The following is an 18,504-nucleotide window of genomic DNA, read 5'->3' as shown; positions in this document are numbered from 1 at the left end:
TTGCATCTGAAGAAGTGAGGTTCTTACCCACGAAAGCTTATGCTCCCAGTACTTCTGTTAGTCTCAAAGGTGCCACAGGACCCTCTGTTGCTTTTTGCTAGAAGTAACACACTGGGTCAGAAGGGGGCAGTTTGTAAGTTACCCCATGGCTCCTCTGCAACCAGGATGAGTGGGGGGAACACGGAGGAGCTTCTCCATGGTTGTGCCAGGGCCCCTCCTAGGGTGTTTGTGACACTCGGTGAATGCGACTCTGGATGGGGAGCAAAAAAAGCCCTCCTCGGCTTGGATGGAAGAAAAGAAATGCAGATCCCTGGCTGTGAGGGGGGTACACCCAGCAGGGTCAGGGTGGGGGTGGGGCGCCGGGGGTGTTGGGGGAGGAGCTGGGAATCAGGACGCCTGGGTTCTTCTAGCCAAAGGCGAGCTCCAGCTTGGGAAAGTCCCGGGTCCCACAGAGAGTGGTGTTGCAGGCGGGTCTGGTGTTGAGGGACACGGGAAGGGGCTGTATCAGCTGACAGCTGGCTGGTGGTGCTGGGAGGAAGGAAGTGGGAGATGGGAAAAGCGGAGTCAGAGGTCTTGTGCGGCAGCTGCTGTCCCTGGATTTGAGTGGTCAGCAATCAGGGCTCTTGGAAGCCGGGACTGAGCAGCTGCTGCTCCCACACGGAGTCTGGGCCCGGGAGAGACCTGCATTACAGCCCCCTCTGTGCCCAGCAGAGATGGGGACTTTCTCCAGTGGCTGGAACTAGTCCCCCTGCGGGCAGCCCCGGGCTCTGCCGACATCCTGAGCTGGAGACTGCAGGTGATGGGGACAGGGCTGGGGATGGGTTGGAAAGTGATTCTCTGTACAAAGGATCCCGGGGAACCTCAGACCTTGCAGCCCCCGGGAACTTGCTCCCTGGTTGTGAATGCACCCGGGGGAGGAATATGAGCTGCCTTAACAGCAAGGGAGCCAATTTCCTCCACTCCTTTCAGAATCTGCCTGTTGTTGCTGCCAGCTCTTGTGATTTTTATTGAGAGTCTTTAGGTAATTGGTGCTTTTTCTTAAAGCCATTGATTTGGTGAGCATCTCAGCTTTCACCCGAAAAAAATTTCTAGCGCTCAGGTTTGAAAACATGACCTGAGTGTAACCTTAGGGGTCAGAAGCCAGAAAGCAAAACACATTTATTATTGAACACCCCTCCCCCCATGTTTATAAGCCTATCTCATTATTTGTTATTATTTATTTTATTATTATTTTTGTCCCAACTAGTGATTTTTCAAAGTTTGAGGCTGGCAGTGTTGTCTGCTCCAGGAACTAAACCGGAGAGGAGATGGCAGAGGGGTTCCAGGGAAACCATACGTATTTGATGGAGAAAGCAAGCAGAATTTGTGTTTTTTAGGAAAGAAAGAGTTGTGAGGATAACTACATTAAAGATTGTGAAGTGCAACTCGGCCTCCACTCTAGACCCCAGATAAGTACAAAAGGCCACACACTCTGATAAATAACCATTTGAAAACTACAAGGAGTCCGGTGGCACCTTAAAGACTAACAGATTTATTTGGGCATAAGTTTTTGTGGGTAAAAAACCTCACTTCTTCAGATGCATGGAGTGAAAATTACAGAATGAAATGAATAGGCAGCAGGGTTAAAACAAACAAAAGTCAGACTGTGGAACTCTTTGCCAGCGGATATTATGAAGGCCAGGACTATAACAGGGTTCAAAAAAGAACTAGATACGTTCATGGAGGATAGGTCCATCAATGGCTATCAGCCAGGATGGGCAGGGATGGTGTCCCTAATCTCTGTTTGCCAGAAGCTGGGAATGGGCGACAGGGGATGGATCAGTTGATGATTGCCTGTTCTGTTCATTCCCTCTGGGGCACCTGGCATTGGCCACTGTTGGAAGACAGGATACTGGGCTAGATGGATTGTTGGTCTGACCCAGTATGGCCGTTCTTATGTTCTTATTTCTGGCGGCTGTGAGCACTCCAGGATCTCACATTGCCTGGAAACTAACTTGTAAATTTCCCCCTATTCAACATGACCCTCAGTTCCCATTCCTGTTATGAAAGCTGAAGCCAAGCTACCCCAAGGAGAGGTGGTGGCATTTCTATGCGTAAGGATGGGGAGCAGAAAGAAAATTGAAGAGCTGCAGGATACTGAGGGGGCATATAAAGATGTCAGGCAGGAAGAGGCTGAGAGAGGCCTGGGGAAGTAGGGGATACAGAAGGAACACTGACAGAATAAAGGGAATCATTGTGCAGGAGGATAAGGCGGGGAAACATGAATGTGCGGGGGAGGGGCAGGGGATGATGAGGTGGCCACACAAATCAGGTTGGCAGAAAGGGAAAATGAAGGGTAGGATACTGTGAAGGGAAATGAGGGGAGAGGAGACTGAGTGTGGAAGGAGACCAGATGGGGAATGTAGAGAGATAGGGTAGTGATAAGTGAAGAAAGTGGGGAGGGATACGATAGCTTCTATCCCCTGGGGTGGGGGAGTTGCCAAGGCAGTGGTCCCCACACTTTTCACAGTTGCACCCCCCCTTACCCCTGTCTGCAACCCCCCACCCCCCGGGGAGCTGGGACATGTCTGGGGGTGGGGTGCACAGACAGGGGTAAGAACACAGAGGCTGAGGCCACAGCTGTGAGCAGGTCTGGGGCTGGGAACAGAGCCAGGACCGGGGGCCGAGGCTGGGGGTGGAACTGGGGCTGGAGCTGGGAGCAGAGCCATGGCTGGGGGCCAATGCTGGGGGTGGGACTGGGGCTGGGCTGGGGCTGGGAGCAGAGCCGAGGCTGGGGGTGGGATTGGGGCCAGGAGGAGTGGAAACCTTAGCTGGGCCACTGTCGGGGGCTGGGGCTGGGGCTGGGGCTGGGGCTGGGGCCGGAGCAGAGCTGGTGGTGGAGTGGGGCTGGGTGGCGCTCCTGCCCCACCCCCTGTGTGGGCTGGCTCAGGCCCTGCTGCGTCCCCCTGAATATTCCTCCATGCTCCCCTTGAGGGGCGCGCCCCACAGTTTGGGGACCTGTGAGCTAAGGGATGTCCCCTGCAAACAACCATTGGGAAATTTAGAACCTGACATGCTCAAACATGCTTTGCGGGTGGGCAGCTTCCCTCCAAAGTCTCAAAAACTAGAAGGCAAATTGCCACTTCCTCCCCCGGCCTCTCCTCCAAATGATTATGGTTTAAGCCAAATTCGTGATTTTGAGGACTGACTCCTGAATGCTGAATATCCGGGGTGGGCAACATTAAAAAAGGTCTTGGCCTCATCCCTCCTGGGCCACACGTCCAGGTCACATTCTGGTCTCAGTTAAATTCTGGTGTCAGTCCAGATTCATGGCAAGGAAGGACAGAGGCTGACTCCAGATCTGGAGGAGATGAGATCTGTGTCTGTCCTGAGGTGGGGAAGAGGAAGGAGGCTATTTCATTTGCTTTTGCCACTGGAGGGCTCTGGTTATTATACAGGGAGGAGAGACGCAGGTTTCTTGGGGTCTTTATTTCCTGGGTCAGATACTGAGATGCTGCTGCTGGCTCCTGCTCCATTCCTGGTCATCCAGGAGCCCAGGCTGAGCCACTGCTGCTCCCCAGCGGGATCTGTGCAGGGAGAGACCTGCATTAACCCCCCCTTTGTGCCTAGCCGGGGGGACTTTCTGCGGTGGCTGGAACACCGGCCCCTGAGCCAGAGCCTGGAGGTGAGGGGAGAGACCCGGGGGAAAGGGCTGGGGCCAGGCAGGAAAGTGGCTCTGCACCTTGGCCCGTCTCTGCTCCCCATGGGTCTGCCCTGGCTTAGCTGCTGTAAGGAAGCAGCAGAAGGGCTTGCCCCATTGCACAGGGCTGCAGGCCCCTATGCAGGATTAGGGGCCTCAGGGTGACTAGTGGGGGGTCCCTAGGGAGGACTGGCTGAAATCACCCCAGCACCACAAGAGAGGCAACCAGCAGCACGACCCAGAACATTCGCCCGCCCACGCACACATTCTGCCCAGAGGGAAAGCATCTGGGGGGGACGCACCAGGAGAACACATGTGGGGCAAGGAGGCAGTCTGTGATAGCAGGAGCCAAAGGAGGAAGGGTAGCGTGTCCCCCCAGGAGCGCGGGGACCAGGCAGAGGCAGGAACTGGCTTTTCCTCTCCCTGCTCCTCACATTCTCCCCAGGAAAGTCAATCTGTCCCGGGGTGCTGCAGGGAATGGAGCTGGGCAGGGCTGTGAGTCGGGAACGTCCCGTTCCCCCCCCCTTCCCCCCTTCCCGATTGCTTCTGCTGCCACTTCCAGTCTCTCTGTCCTCCTCCTTTCCCCTCTATTCTCCCCTTCTGGCTGGGAGACCTATTATCCCATTCCTGGGGGTGTTTCCTTTCCCATAGCTGGATTGGTTTCTGCTCTTGGTATTGGTAACAAATGCCATTTGGATCTAGTGTGACCGGATAGCAAGTGTGAAAAATTGGGATGGCGGAGGAGGAAAATTGGAATGGCGGAGGAGGTGGGCTGGGGGTGGGGGGGTACAGTAGTCACCTATATAAGACAAAGCTCCAAGTATCGGGACCGTCCCTATAAAATCAAGACATCTGGCCACCTTATTTGGATCCAAACTTTCTGCCTCTAGTCTTTGGGAGGGTTCGGGGGACCAGTTTCTCTAGCTATGACACAGACATGGCATTGTAAGGGTTACGGTACCCAACATGCGCTATGCTTAATCTCACGGCTGGGATTCCGATGGAAGGGAAGGATTTTTTTTTAAAGTGGAATGAATATAAATTAACAATCCCTAGGGTCAATCTGCTATAACAACGCCCTCCTCATGTAGTTAGTCCATGCAGTTAGCCTCTGGGGGGTGTTCTCAGCATTGGGAGCAATGACTAAAACTAATGGCGGGGTTTTGTGGGGGAGGGGAGGTTCAGAGCTGGCACTCTGGGTATGTTGAGTGACTGGAGCTGGGGAAGCTGGGGGCAATGTCTGAATTTTAATATTTTGTGTACATCTATAGAAGTGGTTCTCAACCTTTCCAGGCTACTGTACCCCTTTCAGGAGTCTGATTTGTGTATCCCCAAGTTTCACCTCACTTAAAAACGACTTGCTTACAAAATCAGATGTAAAAATATGGAAGTGTCACACAGCACACAGTTACTGAAAAGTTGCTTCCTTTCTCATTTTTACCATATAATTATAAAATAAATCGATTTGGAATATAAATATTGTATTTACTTTTCCATGTATAGTACATAGAGCAGTATAAACAAGTCACTGTCTGTATGACATTTTAATTTGTACTGACTTTACTAGGGCTTATTATATAGTCTGTTGTGAAACTAGGCAAATATCTAGATAAGTTGATGTACCCCCTGGAAGTCCTCTGCATACCCCCAGGGGTATGTGTACCCTGGTTGAGAAGCACTGCCCTATAGTGTGGGGGATATTTGCAGCTGGGGGTTGGGCCTCTGGCGACAAGGTGGGTTCTGTTTTTATTTGTTTCCCTTTTCACACCTGCCTTGCTGAGGTTGGACTGCAATGGAGACAAAGTCTAAGGGCCACATCCTGCTCTGGGTGTGAATCCCAGGGACGCTGCACGGGCAGCTGCAACACAGGGAATCTGCCAGCTGTGAGAGTGTTTGTAGTCATTTGTAAATATATATATAAAATCTCCCCCCTCCCTGATTCTTCCAGGAGGGGCTGCAAGAGCATCTGTGCTGTGCGAGAAACGAGCAAAGAAAAGCCAAAGATGACAAGGAGAGGCAAAGAGCGGTATGGCTGGTGGGTGCTCAGAGTCATTCTCCCCATCCCGGCACCGAGGTTTGCCTGGGATTAGAGTGCCTGGAGTGATGTGGCAACCACAAGGACTCTCCTGCCGGCCTCAGCCAGGAAACCATCCCCACTGGAATCCAGGGAGGAGGGTGGGGTCAAGCACGTGGAGGGTACCATGATGCTCTTGGGGAACATTTGCCAGTGTATGGGACTTGTCTGTGAACTGGCCCAGAGAGACCCTGCCCAGAGGCTGCTCAGATATTATAGTGGCTGGGATTTCTCTGGAGTGCCTAGGGAAGATGTGGAGAGAGGAGAGAAAATGTGGGCTGAATGGATGGAGATTTTTGGCTCAGTGCAAGTTGTTGAGGTTTTTGTGCTGTTGCCATTTGTCCCTGTCCTGGGCCCTCCATCCTTCCTGTTCTAAGGGTATGTCTACACTACGAAATTAGTTCGAATTTATAGAAGCCGGTTTTATTGAAATCGGTTGTATACAGCCGATTGTGTATGTCCACACAATAAAATGCTCTAGGTGCTCTAGTCGGCAGACCGCGTCCACAGTACGAGGCTAGCGTCGACTTCCGGAGCATTGCACTATGGGTAGCTATCCCACAGCTATCCCACAGTTCCCGCAGTCTCTGCCGCCCCTTGGAATTCTGGGTTGAGATCCCAATGCCCGGATGATGCAAAACAGTGTCGCGGGCGGTTCTGGGTACATGTCGTCAGGCCCCTCCCTCCCCCGTCACAGCAACGGCAGACAATAGATTCGCGCCTTTTTATCTGGGTTACCTGGGTTACCTGTGCAGACAACATGGAGCCCGCTCAGCACAGCTGAGCTCACCATCACCATATGTCCTCTGGGTGCCGGCAGACGTGGGACTGCATTGCTACACAGCAGCAGCTGCTAACTGCCTTTTGGCGGTAGACGGTGCAGTAGACTGGTAGCCTTCATCGGCGATCTGGGTGCTGGCAGCCGTGGGGCTTGCCTTTTGGCAGTAAATGGTGTATTATGACTGTTAGCCGGCCTATTACAAGTCGGGTCATCGCACGTTAGCAGAGTCTTCCCTGAGCAGCAGCTCGTGCAATAGGCCTGAAGACCATCGTCATACACCGCCCAGTATTTGCTGCCAAGCACCCAGAAAGATGCCGAGGGCTATCAGTCACGCTGCACCGTCGTCTTAAGATGTAAAAAATAGATTTTCTCTGTATTCATTTGCTTCCCCCTCCCTCCGTCAACAGGGTTTTCAGTTTAATCTTTGGGGGGGACCAGTCTGTGACAGTTGTTTGTGTCTCTCCCTGATGCACAGCCACCGTTCTTTATTTTAATTCCCTGTGCCTGTACGCCATGTCGTCACTCGGCCCCCCTCCCTCCTTCCCCTAGGCCGTCAGATACTACGTTTGCGCCACAGCTCGAGCCGAGAAGCGGTTCGCGCCTTTTCTTTGAATTCTGGGTTGAGATCCCAATGCCCGGATGATGCAAAACAGTGTCGCGGGCGGTTCTGGGTACATGTCGTCAGGCCCCTCCCCCCTCGTCACAGCAACGGCAGACAATAGATTCGCGCCTTTTTACCTGGGTTACCTGTGCAGACAACATACCACGGCAAGCATGGAGCCCGCTCAGCTCAGCTGAGCTCACCGTCACCATATGTCCTCTGGGTGCCGGCAGACGTGGGACTGCATTGCTACACAGCAGCAGCTGCTAACTGCCTTTTGGCGGTAGACGGTGTAGCATGAGTGATAGCCGTGGGGCTGGCAGCCGTAGTGCTGCATTGCACCAGCCCCTTGCAGGCGATGGTATATTATGACTGGTACCCGTCGTCGTCGTACTGGTATGGCTGTCAATCATGGCCACCTGGGCAGACATGCTACTGTTTCGATGATGACGGTTACCAGTCATAATATACTATTTTCTGCCAATTGCCCAATATTGTCTGCTAAGCACCCAGAAGAGGCCGAGGGCGATGCTGGGTGCTGGCGGACGTGGGGCTGGCAGACGTGGGGCTGCATTGCTACACAGCAGCAGCCCCTTGCCTTTTGGCAGATGATGGCATATTATGATTGGTATCCGTCATCGTCATACTGGTATGGCTGTCACTCATGCTGCAGCGTCGGCTGCCACCTTAAGATGTAAAAAATAGATTTGTTCTGTGTTCATTTGCTTCCCCTTCCTCCGTGAAATCAACGGCCTGCTAAGCCCAGGGTTTCCAGTTTAATCTTTGGGGGGACCATTCTGTGTGACAGTTGTTTGTGTTTCTCCCTGTTCCTGTACCTGTACGCCATGTCGTCACTCGGCCCTCCCTCCCTCCCGCCCTCCTTCTCCTGGTCCATCAGATACTACTTTCGCGCCTTTTTTCTGACCAGGCGCCATAGCTAGCACTGGGATCATGGAGCCCGCTCAGATCACCGCGGCAATTATGAGCACTATGAACACCACGCGCATTGTCCTGGAGTACATGCAGAGCCAGAACATGCCAAGGCGAAACCCGGACCAGGCGAGGAGGCGATTGCAGCGCGGCGACGAGAGTGATGAGGAAATTGACATGGCCATAGACCTCTCACAAGGCACAGGCCCCAGCAATGTGGAAATCATGGTGTTACTGGGGCAGGTTGATACCGTGGAACGCCGATTCTGGGCCCGGGAAACAAGCACAGACTGGTGGGACCGCATCGTGCTGCAGGTATGGGACGATTCCCAGTGGCTGCGAAACTTTCGCATGCGTAAGGGCACTTTCATGGAACTTTGTGACTTGCTTTCCCCTGCCCTGAAACGCCAGGATACCAAGATGAGAGCAGCCCTCACAGTTGAGAAGCGAGTGGCAATAGCCCTGTGGAAGCTTGCAACGCCAGACAGCTACCGGTCAGTCGGGAATCAATTTGGAGTGGGCAAATCTACTGTGGGGGCTGCTGTGATCCAATTTGCCAGGGCAATGAAAGACCTGGTGATAGCAAGGGTAGTGACTCTGGGCAACGTGCAGTCAATAGTGGATGGTTTTGCTGAAATGGGATTCCCAAACTGTGGCGGGGCCATAGACGGAACCCATATCCCTATCTTGTCACCGGAGCACCAAGCCACCGACTACATAAACCGCAAGGGGTACTTTTCAATGCTGCTGCAAGCCCTGGTGGATCACAAGGGACGTTTCACCAACATCAACGTGGGATGGCCGGGAAAGGTACATGATGCTCGCGTCTTCAGGAACTCTGCTCTGTTTCGAAAGCTGGAGGAAGGGACTTTCTTCCCGGACCAGAAAGTGACCATTGGGGATGTTGAAATGCCTATCGTGATCCTTGGGGACCCAGCCTACCCCTTAATGCCATGGCTCATGAAGCCATACACAGGCAGCCTGGACAGGAGTCAGGACCTGTTCAACTACAGGCTGAGCAAGTGCCGAATGGTGGTGGAATGTGCATTTGGACGTTTAAAAGCGCGCTGGCGCAGCTTACTGACTCGCTCAGACCTCAGCGAAAAGAATATCCCCATTGTTATTGCTGCTTGCTGTGCGCTCCACAATATCTGTGAGAGTAAGGGGGAGACATTTATGGCGGGGTGGGAGGTTGAGGCAACTCGCCTGGCCGCTGATTACGCGCAGCCAGACACCAGGGCGGTTAGAGGAGCACAGCAGGGCGCGGTGCGCATCAGAGAAGCTTTGAAAACGAGTTTTGTGACTGGCCAGGCTACTGTGTGAAACTTCTGTTTGTTTCTCCTTGATGAACCCTCCAACCCCCCCCCCGACCCGGTTCACTCTACTTCCCTGTAAACCAACCACCCCACCCCACCCTCCCCTCCCCTCCCGCTTGCAGAGGCAATAAAGTCATTGTTTTTTCACATTCATGCATTCTTTATTAGTTCCTTACAGAGGTAGGGGGATAATTGCCAAGGTAGCAGGGATGGGTGGGGGAGGAGGGATGGAAAAGGACACACTGCATTTTAAAACTTTAACTCTTATTGAAGCCCAGCCTTCTGATGCTTGGGCGATCATCTGGGGTGGAGTGACTGGGTGGACGGAGGCCCCCCCACCGTGTTCTTGGGCGTCTGGGTGACGAGGCTATGGAACTTGGGGAGGAGGGCTGTTGGTTACACAGGGGCTGTAGCGGCGGTCTCTGCTCCTGCTGCCTTTCCTGCAACTCAACCATACGCTCGAGCATATCACTTTGATGCTCCAGCAGACGGAGCATTGCCTCTTGCCGTCTGTCTGCAAGCTGACGCCACCTATCGTCTTCAGCCCGCCACCTCTCCTCTCGTTCATGTTGGACTTTTCTCATCTCCGACATTGACTGCCTCCACGCATTCTGCTGTGCTCTATCAGCGTGGGAGGACATCTGCAGCTCCGTGAACATCTCGTCCCTCGTCTTACGTTTTCTCTTTCTAATGTTCACGAGCCTCTGCGAAGGAGAAACATTTGCAGCTGGTGGAGGAGAAGGGAGAGGTGGTTAAAAAAGACACATTTTAGGGAACAATGGGTACACTCTTTCATTACAAGGTCGCATATTTCGGCTTGCAGGCAGCCATCGTAGGCCACAGTGTTTTGGCTTATTTAACCTTCTTAACATGCGGGAAAGGTTGCAAACAGCAGCGCATTTCCCATCTCAAGGATGAATTGGGTTGTCCATTTAAAATGGGGTTTCAATGTAAAAGGAGGGGGCTGCGGTTTCCCGGTTAACATGCGGCACAAACACAAGTAAACCACCCCCCCCACACACACACACACGATTCTCTGGGATGATCACTTCACCCCTCCCCCCCACCGCGTGGTTAACAGCGGGGAACATTTCTGGTCCGAATAGCAGGAACGGGCGCCTCTGAATGTCCCCCTTAATAAAATCACCCCATTTCAACCAGGAGAGCTTTCTGGAGATGTCCCTGGAGGATTTCCGCTCCATCCCCATACACGTTAACAGACTTGCTTGCTTTTTTTTGTAATGTTTACAAATATTTACAAAGTTACACTCACCAGAGGTCTCCTGTGTGCCCTGAGGGTCTTGGGTGAGTTCGGGGGTTACTGGTTCCAGGTCCAGTGTCACAAACATATCCTGGCTGTTGGGGAAACCGGTTTCTCCGCTTCCTTGCTGCTGTGAGCTACCTACAGTACCTCCATCGTCATCTTCCTCGTTCCCCGAACCGTCTTCCCTGTGTGTTTCTCCAGTGAGAGAGTCATAGCACACGGTTGGGGTAGTGGTGGCTGCACCCCCTAGGATCGCATGCAGCTCCGCGTAGTAGCGGCAAGTTTGCGGCTCTGCCCCGGACCTTCCGTTTGCTTCTCTGGCTTTGTGGTAGGCTTGCCTTAGCTCCTTAATTTTCACGCGGCACTGCTGTGTGTCCCTGTTATGGCCTCGGTCCTTCATGGCCTTGGAGATCTTTTCTAATACTTTTCCATTTCTTTTACTGCTACGGAGTTCAGCTATCACTGCTTCATCTCCCCATATGGCGAGCAGATCTCGTACCTCCCGTTCGGTCCATGCTGGAGCTCTTTTGCGATCCTGGGAGGACTCCATGACGGTTACCTGTGCTGATGAGCTCTGCGTGGTCACCTGTGCTCTCCACGCTGGGCAAACAGGAAATGAAATTCAAACCTTCGCGGGTCTTTTCCTGTCTACCTGGTCAGTGCATCTGAGTTGAGAGCGCTGTCCAGAGCGGTCACAATGAAGCACTGTGGGATAGCTCCCGGAGGCCAATAACATCGAATTCCGTCCACACTACCCCAATTCCGACCCGCAAAGGCCGGTTTTATCGCTAATCCCCTCGTCGGAGGTGGTGTAAAGAAACCGGTTTAAAGGGCCCTTTAAGTCGAAAGAAAGGGCCTCGTTGTGTGGACGTGTCCAGGCTTAATTCGGTTTAACGCTGCTAAAGTCGACCTAAACCCGTAGTGTAGACCAGGCCTAAGTGAACTTCCCATCATGCACCACTAGGGACCCTGGGTTCTAGCCAATATCTCCCCCATCTGCTGGGAGGCACATGTAGGATATTCCCCTGGTTACCTTGCCACCCTCTCCCTGTAATTGCAGAAACAGACAGAAGCTAAGAGGCAGAAAATTATCCGGGAGTGGAAGAAGCTATGTGGGTTTCTGCAGGAGCAGCTTACTGCTGTCCTAGCTGGAAGAGCTAGACAGAGCAATTGTCAAGAGAGGGGATGAGAGGATCTCTGAACTGTGCCTGGAGATTTCCCTGCTCAGTGAAATGGGAGGAGAGAATGGATAGGAGCCGCTGAGCCAATCCGTACAGGTGAGACTGTGCCACTGTAATGATAATACACAGTATTTCTTTTCCGAAACTTTTTATTAAGGCAAAGATACAATAAAATATTAACTTCCTATATCATACATGACTTATTCAGCATCATGTTAATATTCAAAGAACCTGGCTAAAGATTCTGACTCGTCCACTGGCAAGCCTTCCTCCTCTGAGTACGCTACAAAGGATGACCACATTTCTAAACACCTATCCTCTTTTTGGCACTTCTCTTGTGTACGTACTTGGTGTGAAAGCTGTTCCATTACAAGAAGAGTCCATATTTTACAATACCACAATTCCATAGGACGAGAAGTCACATTTTTCCAATAATAAGCAACACTTAGCCTTGCTGCTAACCATAAAAAAAAGAAATTCATTTGTCATTCTTTTTAAAATGTACATCCTTTACTGGACTGTAAGGAAGCAGGTCAGGAGATCTCTGGGAAGCTGTCATTTTGTTATAAGATGAATCTCTTTAATAATTGCCTCCCCAAACTGTCTAGTTCCTGGACACAATCACCATATGTGCAAGTATGTTCCCTTTTCCCCACCACAGTGCATCCCTAGCAGTAAAAATATGATATATCTTAACTTGAGTCAAATGCCATCTATGCAGTAATTTATAAAAATCTTTGTGAGCTACACAAATTGAAGATGTATATGTATATTCCCTTTCCCACTCAATTAATATCAATATCTTTGCCCATATCCCTCTCCCATCTTTTTATCTGAGTTGTTTTCCTATCAATATCTTTTTCAATCAAAATTGTATATATCTTAGAAATTAAACCTTTTGTTCCAGGTTCCTCCTGGATTAACTCCTCAAATGTGGTCAAAGGTCTAGATAGAGACATCTTGTATCCAGATTTCACAATAGAATGTTTGATTTGTAAATATTGAAAATATGGGATCTTAATTATTATTAGCTATCTCTTGGTATGATTTCAAATCGGGACCCAGGAACAGCTGTCCAAACTAAGTAATCTCAGCTGTTACCCACAATGCATAGTCACTTTGATATTTCCTAGTGATAAATAAATGGGAGAGGGCCTCAGGTAAAGGAATTTTTAAAAAGTTGCCCAAAGCTGCTAAGTTGGCCTGGATGAATGGGTGATTTTTTATGTTTGGTGACCTACATTTCTTTGTAACCTAACTGTTACTATCTATAGCTATATTTGGGCTTTTGTCTTGTTCGAGTTTTACCCAGCGTATGAATGGTCTATTGCTAATGCAATTGATCATGTCTTTCAATTTTGATGCATAATAATAATAAGCCAAATTAGGGAAAGCTAGTCCACCCAACTGTGTAGGTTTATTCAGTACTTTAGAACTCCCCCTTTGATTTGTATGTTTCCATATGAATTTTAATAGTGCATCCTGCCATGTTTTTAAAGCATGTCACGGATACCAACTGGGATGTACTGAAACAAAAATAACAACTTTGAGAGGACATTCATCTTTTACAAGGCTACCCCACCTAGCCAAGAAATTTAATATTTGTTCAATTTCTCCAACTCTTTTATGTTGTTGTTTTTTCCCCACAGTGGAGGGTTGTTTGCCTTAAAAAAAGATTTTACAATATTTATTCCTATACAATATTTATTCCTAAATATTTTAAATATGTCTTTACCCATTTAAATTTATGTCACTGACAACAGTTTGTTTTGTCCCTTTCAGGAATATTAATTCCTAAAATTTCAGTTTTATCATAGTGTATTTTGAAGCCTGATACCTGCCCAAATTCCAAAGTCAATTCTGTTCTATCATTTTTAATGATGCTTCTGGATTCTGCAAATATAACAAGATATTATCAGAATACAAAGCTATGTTTGTGTTCTAATCCAGAAGACATTTTGATGCTCTTTACCAAGAGGCTGTTTCTTACATTTATGGCAAATGGCTCCATTGCCAGAGCAAACAGGGTGAATAAGGGACAATTCTGTCCCTTACCCCTAGACAAATTAAAAGTTGCGGATTGATGATCATTAGCCAAGGCAGATTCACAAGGATGAGTATACAGGGCCAATATGCCTGTAGAAAACTCATTTCCAAAACCAAACCTTACCAAAATATGTCTGATGTATTCCCCTCCAGCCAGTTGAATGCTTTCTCACCATCCAAACAAAGCAGCATACAGGAAAAATTGCTAGAATTAACATTATAAATGAAGGCTAGATTTATATTAGACCTAATTTCTGATGCGCTGATTTTGGTTCATTGATTTCTGGTCTCACACTGCTGTTGTTTGCTGGGCATGATTTCAACACAGTCCTTGAGTTATATCAGTAGCCTTTTTTGTTTGGACTAATTCAGTCTTCCTGTCTCTCTTTTGCATCTTTTCCCATCAATGTTTGTTATTATAGGTTACTGTGACATTTTATGAACTTTCACTCACTTTTCACGGTTAAGCTCACAATTAGGGTAAATTATCACAACAGGGGATGACATGTGCCAGCACATTGCACAGGAATAAACTTTTGCGTTGGACAGTGGCATGTCCCAGCTGCTTCAGAACCGTCCAAGAGTCACAGTAACAAGACCTGTGACTACATACACATTTTCAAATATCAATAACTAGGGCCCTACCAATTTCACGGCCGTGAAAAACGAGTCACACAGACTGTGAAATAAGCCCTTCCTTGTGAAATCCGATCTCTCCCTGCTGCTTGGAGCACTCCAGCCAGGAGGTCCTTGCTCCAGCTGGGCTGGGGAGGGACAGGACTTGTTCGTCCCCTACACAGCCGCTCTCGGGGGGAGCTCATACCGACCTCCACCTCCGGGAACCTCCTGCAGCTGCAGGAAGCTCCACTGTTTCTGCCTTCAGAGTTCAGCTGAGGGTGGCAATCCTGTGAACCCCCTACAACAAGTTTGCAATCCCCCTACAATCCCCTTTTGGGTCAGGGCCCCCACGGTTACAACACCATGACATTTCAGATTTAAACATCTGAAAACGTGAAATTTACCAATTTGGTAGGGCCCTATCAATAATTTATTCAAATTAAGAGGAAGATACACCTTGTGAGAGTGGGTTTTGTTTACTATAAATTGTTAGAAAATTCAATCCCACTTATTTTGTTGAAATTTTTTAAAAATTAAACTTGCACTGATGAGGATTTTGTTTGTTTGTTTTTTTTAAATCTTGGCCCTTTGAATAAGAAATTGGGAATAAGGAACCAACCTTAACCTGTGGAATATTCTTTGCATTCATAATTCACCCTCATCTCACTTGTTTACTTTCTCCTGGAATAGGATTTCTTCTTCCCAAACCTGACATGATCTCCAAGGTGGAACAAGGGGAAATGCAGGGGTCCCAGATCTCCAGGGCTCCAAGGAGAGGGAGATCTTGAGAGGTACCTGTGCAGATGAGGAGTCCTTTAAACCGACTCAGAGACAATTCTTGAATGACAGAAACAGCTTGGATTCCCCAAAACGCCACTTTAGCTGCTCCACTTCTGGATTGTACCCAGCAGGTGTTGTATCCTCATTGCAGACGTCACTCATGTCTTCACACCCACCATCACTGACACCTGGCAGCACCTCCTTGCCACCCGAGATAGGATCTTCTCTATTCTCTGGGAAAAAATTATGGAGATTCTGATTTTTTTTTGATCTCCCAACAGTTCATTTCATTTGTGTCTCCCCCCACACATCCACCACCCCATTTGCTCTGCCCCTTTCTGAGGTTTCCCTCCCTCCCTCCCTTTCCCCACTCTCCTGGCACAGGGAATGACTCGCGTCTGAATTCTCTTTCTATCCCAGCAGGTGATGGGATGATGAGAAAGTACGAGGAGGAGAATCCCCAGCAAGAAGGTACTGAGCAAGTGGAACAACACTGGACATTACTGGGAAGATCTCAAGGGAACGTGTCCTCGAGTCCTGAACAGGAAGCAGCTTGTGAGAATGAGCACATGCCAGAGAACCATTAGGATAACCTCCCAGTGCAAGAAGTAGGTAAATCTGTTCATTATAGGGGAGATTGCAAGGACCTTGAGAGAACAACAGTCCAGCAGAGAATCTCCATGGGAGAGAGAAAAGCCACATGTACCAAGTGTGGGAAAAGCTTCAAACGGAGCTCAGACCTAACCAGACATGAGAGAATCCACACAGGAGAGAGACCCTATAGCTGTCCCAACTGTGGGAAAAGCTTCAACAATAGCTCAGCCCTTACTTTACATCTGAAAACCCACACAGGAGAGAGACCGTATAAGTGCCTCAACTGTGGGAAAAACTTCACTCGCAGCTCACGCCTCATTGAACATCAGAGAGTCCACACAGGAGAGAAACCCTATAAATGCCTCAACTGCGGGAAAAGTTTCAGTGTGAACTCAGCCCTCATTAGACATCAGAGAGTGCACACAGGAGAGAAGCCTTATAAATGCCCTGACTGTGAGAAAAGCTTCAATGTGAGTTCATTCCTTAAAACACATCAGAGAATCCATACGGGCGAGAGACCCTATAGATGCCCCGACTGTGGGAAAAGCTTCAAGGAGAGATCAAGCCTTATTAACCATGAGAGAATCCACACAGGAGAGAGACCCTTTAAATGCCCTGACTGTGGGAAAAGCTTCAACCAGATCTCAGCCCTTCTTCTACATCAGAGACTCCACACAGAAGAGAGACCCTATAAATGCCCCGATTGTGGGAAAAACTTCTGTGTGAGCTCAGCCCTCATTAGACATCGGAGAATTCACACAGGCGAGAAACCATATAAATGCCTTGAATGTGGGAAAAGCTTCAATGTGATTTCATCCCTTTGTACACATCGGAAAATTCACGCAGGAGAGAAACCATATAAATGCTCCGACTGTGGGAAAAGCTTCAATATTAGTTCGTCCCTTATCACACATCAAAGAATCCATACAGAAGAGAGACCCTATAAGTGCTCCAGCTGTGGGAAAAGCTTTAATATTAGCTCATCCCTGATTAAACATCAGAGAACGCACACAGAAGAGAGACCCTATAAATGCACCAACTGTGGGAAAAGCTTCACTCGGAGTTCATACCTTATTAAACATCAGAGAATCCACATGGCAGAGGCTCCTATAAATGCCCCTGTCAGTAGCCATAGTAAAAATAAACCATTTCCTGATTTCCCTGCTACACCAGTGACATTTGGTTCCCAAATATCTGTCTGCCCCTCTCTGGGGTGAGGATACAGCAGCAGACAAACCTGAACTGATGAGTGACTCTGGTTCTGCCTGTCTAGAACACCCCATGCAGAGCAGAATACCTGATCCACTCTGCCTCATTGCTGCAGGCCCAGCTGCTGAGGCGATGTGCCTCTCCGCCTGCTACCTGTTGGGCAAAGGAAGAGAAAAGAACTCCTCTGGAAATTCCCTCTCCCCTTCTCTGCCCTTTCATGGAGATTAGCAGAAGAAAACTTGGGCCCCATATTCATTCTAGATACCTGTTTCCATCTCTCTTCTTCTACCAGCCCATGGGCTGGGCTCTCGCACTTAACTGGAGTTGTTCCCTGCAGTGGGGTGCCCCTGAGGGCTGGTAACTCCTTCTCTCCCCAGATCCCCCAGGGTGCTTGGTTCTCAGGGGATCCGATGTTAACAGACCAGGAGGGATGGATGATGGGCAGGTAATGGAGGAATTTAATGTTTGGGGCTGATGGAGATGGGAACCAGAAGCAGTCAGATGCAGGGTGTTGAGGTATCCAGTGTGTGGGGATCATGGAATAACAAGGGTGGAAAGGGATGAGATTAGGAAGGTACTTCTCCTATACTTCAGCTCCTCTGCCCCTTTCTTTGTTCTCTTAGTATTAAGAAAGCATCACTGAGAGGGACACAAGAACTAGGGGTCACCAAATGAAAGTAATAGGCAGTAGGTTTAAAACAAACAAAAGGAAGTATTTCTTCACACAAAGCACAGTCAGCCTGTGGAACTCTTTGCCAGCGGATGTTGTGAAGGCCAAGACTATAACAGGGTTCAAAAAAGAACTAGGTGAATTCATGGAGGACAGGTCCATCAATGGCTATTTGCCAGGATGCGCTGGGATGGTGTCCCTAGCCTCTGTTTGCCAGAAGCTGGGAATGGGCGACAGGGGATGGATCACTTGATGTTTACCTGTTCTGTTCATTCCCTCTGGGGCACCTGGCATTGGCCACTGTTGGAAGACAGGATACTGGGCTAGATGGACCTTTGGTCTGATCCATTATGGCCGTTCTTATATGATTTCTAAAGGGACGCATGGGCCAGGCCCACCTCAGCTTTAGCCTCCACAGGTTTGTGTAGAGTAAGAAAAGTGGTGAGGGTTAGCTGGCATGTTTCCCTCTGATCCTGACCGAATCTCCAGCACGTTCTCTATCCTAGATCATCCCTGAGCATCTCCTGTATATTGTTGCCTCATTAGCAGAGTGATTGAGTCGCTCTTAAGATTAAGTATGCTCTTTCAGGACAGAGTGACTCATTTCCAGTTATTCTCACATTGATCTGAATTGTACTGAAGATCATTACTTTTTGTACCCTTTCTTCTATTTCCAAGATGTTTAAATATAACACAGAGCAGGAGCAGAGCTCCATAAATGTGTTGTTTCAGAATCTGTGATACCTGAAGGCGATGGGGTA

At 49.2% G+C, this 18,504-nt stretch overlaps 1 protein-coding gene and 1 long non-coding RNA gene across 2 annotated transcripts in view; both read left to right on the top strand.

Moving 5' to 3' along the window:
• The window catches only part of LOC117887213 (zinc finger protein 420-like), a 42,446-nt gene extending 24,600 nt beyond the window's left edge, over positions 1-17,846 (top strand). The window contains exon 8 of the mRNA XM_034789574.1: positions 15,981-17,846. Coding sequence (XP_034645465.1) covers positions 15,981-17,081 — 1,101 coding nt within the window. The 3' untranslated portion in view covers positions 17,082-17,846. The remainder of the gene's footprint in view (positions 1-15,980) is intronic.
• Positions 511-15,597, top strand: LOC117887218. The gene is made up of 4 exons (XR_004648130.1): positions 511-796; positions 5,628-5,714; positions 11,706-11,922; positions 15,181-15,597. It is a non-coding gene; the product is annotated as an uncharacterized LOC117887218 (long non-coding RNA).
• Positions 17,847-18,504: the final 658 nt, after the last annotated feature.

Source organism: Trachemys scripta, chromosome 14, assembly GCF_013100865.1.
Source record: "Trachemys scripta elegans isolate TJP31775 chromosome 14, CAS_Tse_1.0, whole genome shotgun sequence".
Lineage (NCBI taxonomy): Eukaryota > Metazoa > Chordata > Testudines > Emydidae > Trachemys > Trachemys scripta.
The sequence above is the reverse complement of the archived record's forward strand: the minus strand, read 5'-3'. Positions and strand labels throughout refer to the sequence as shown.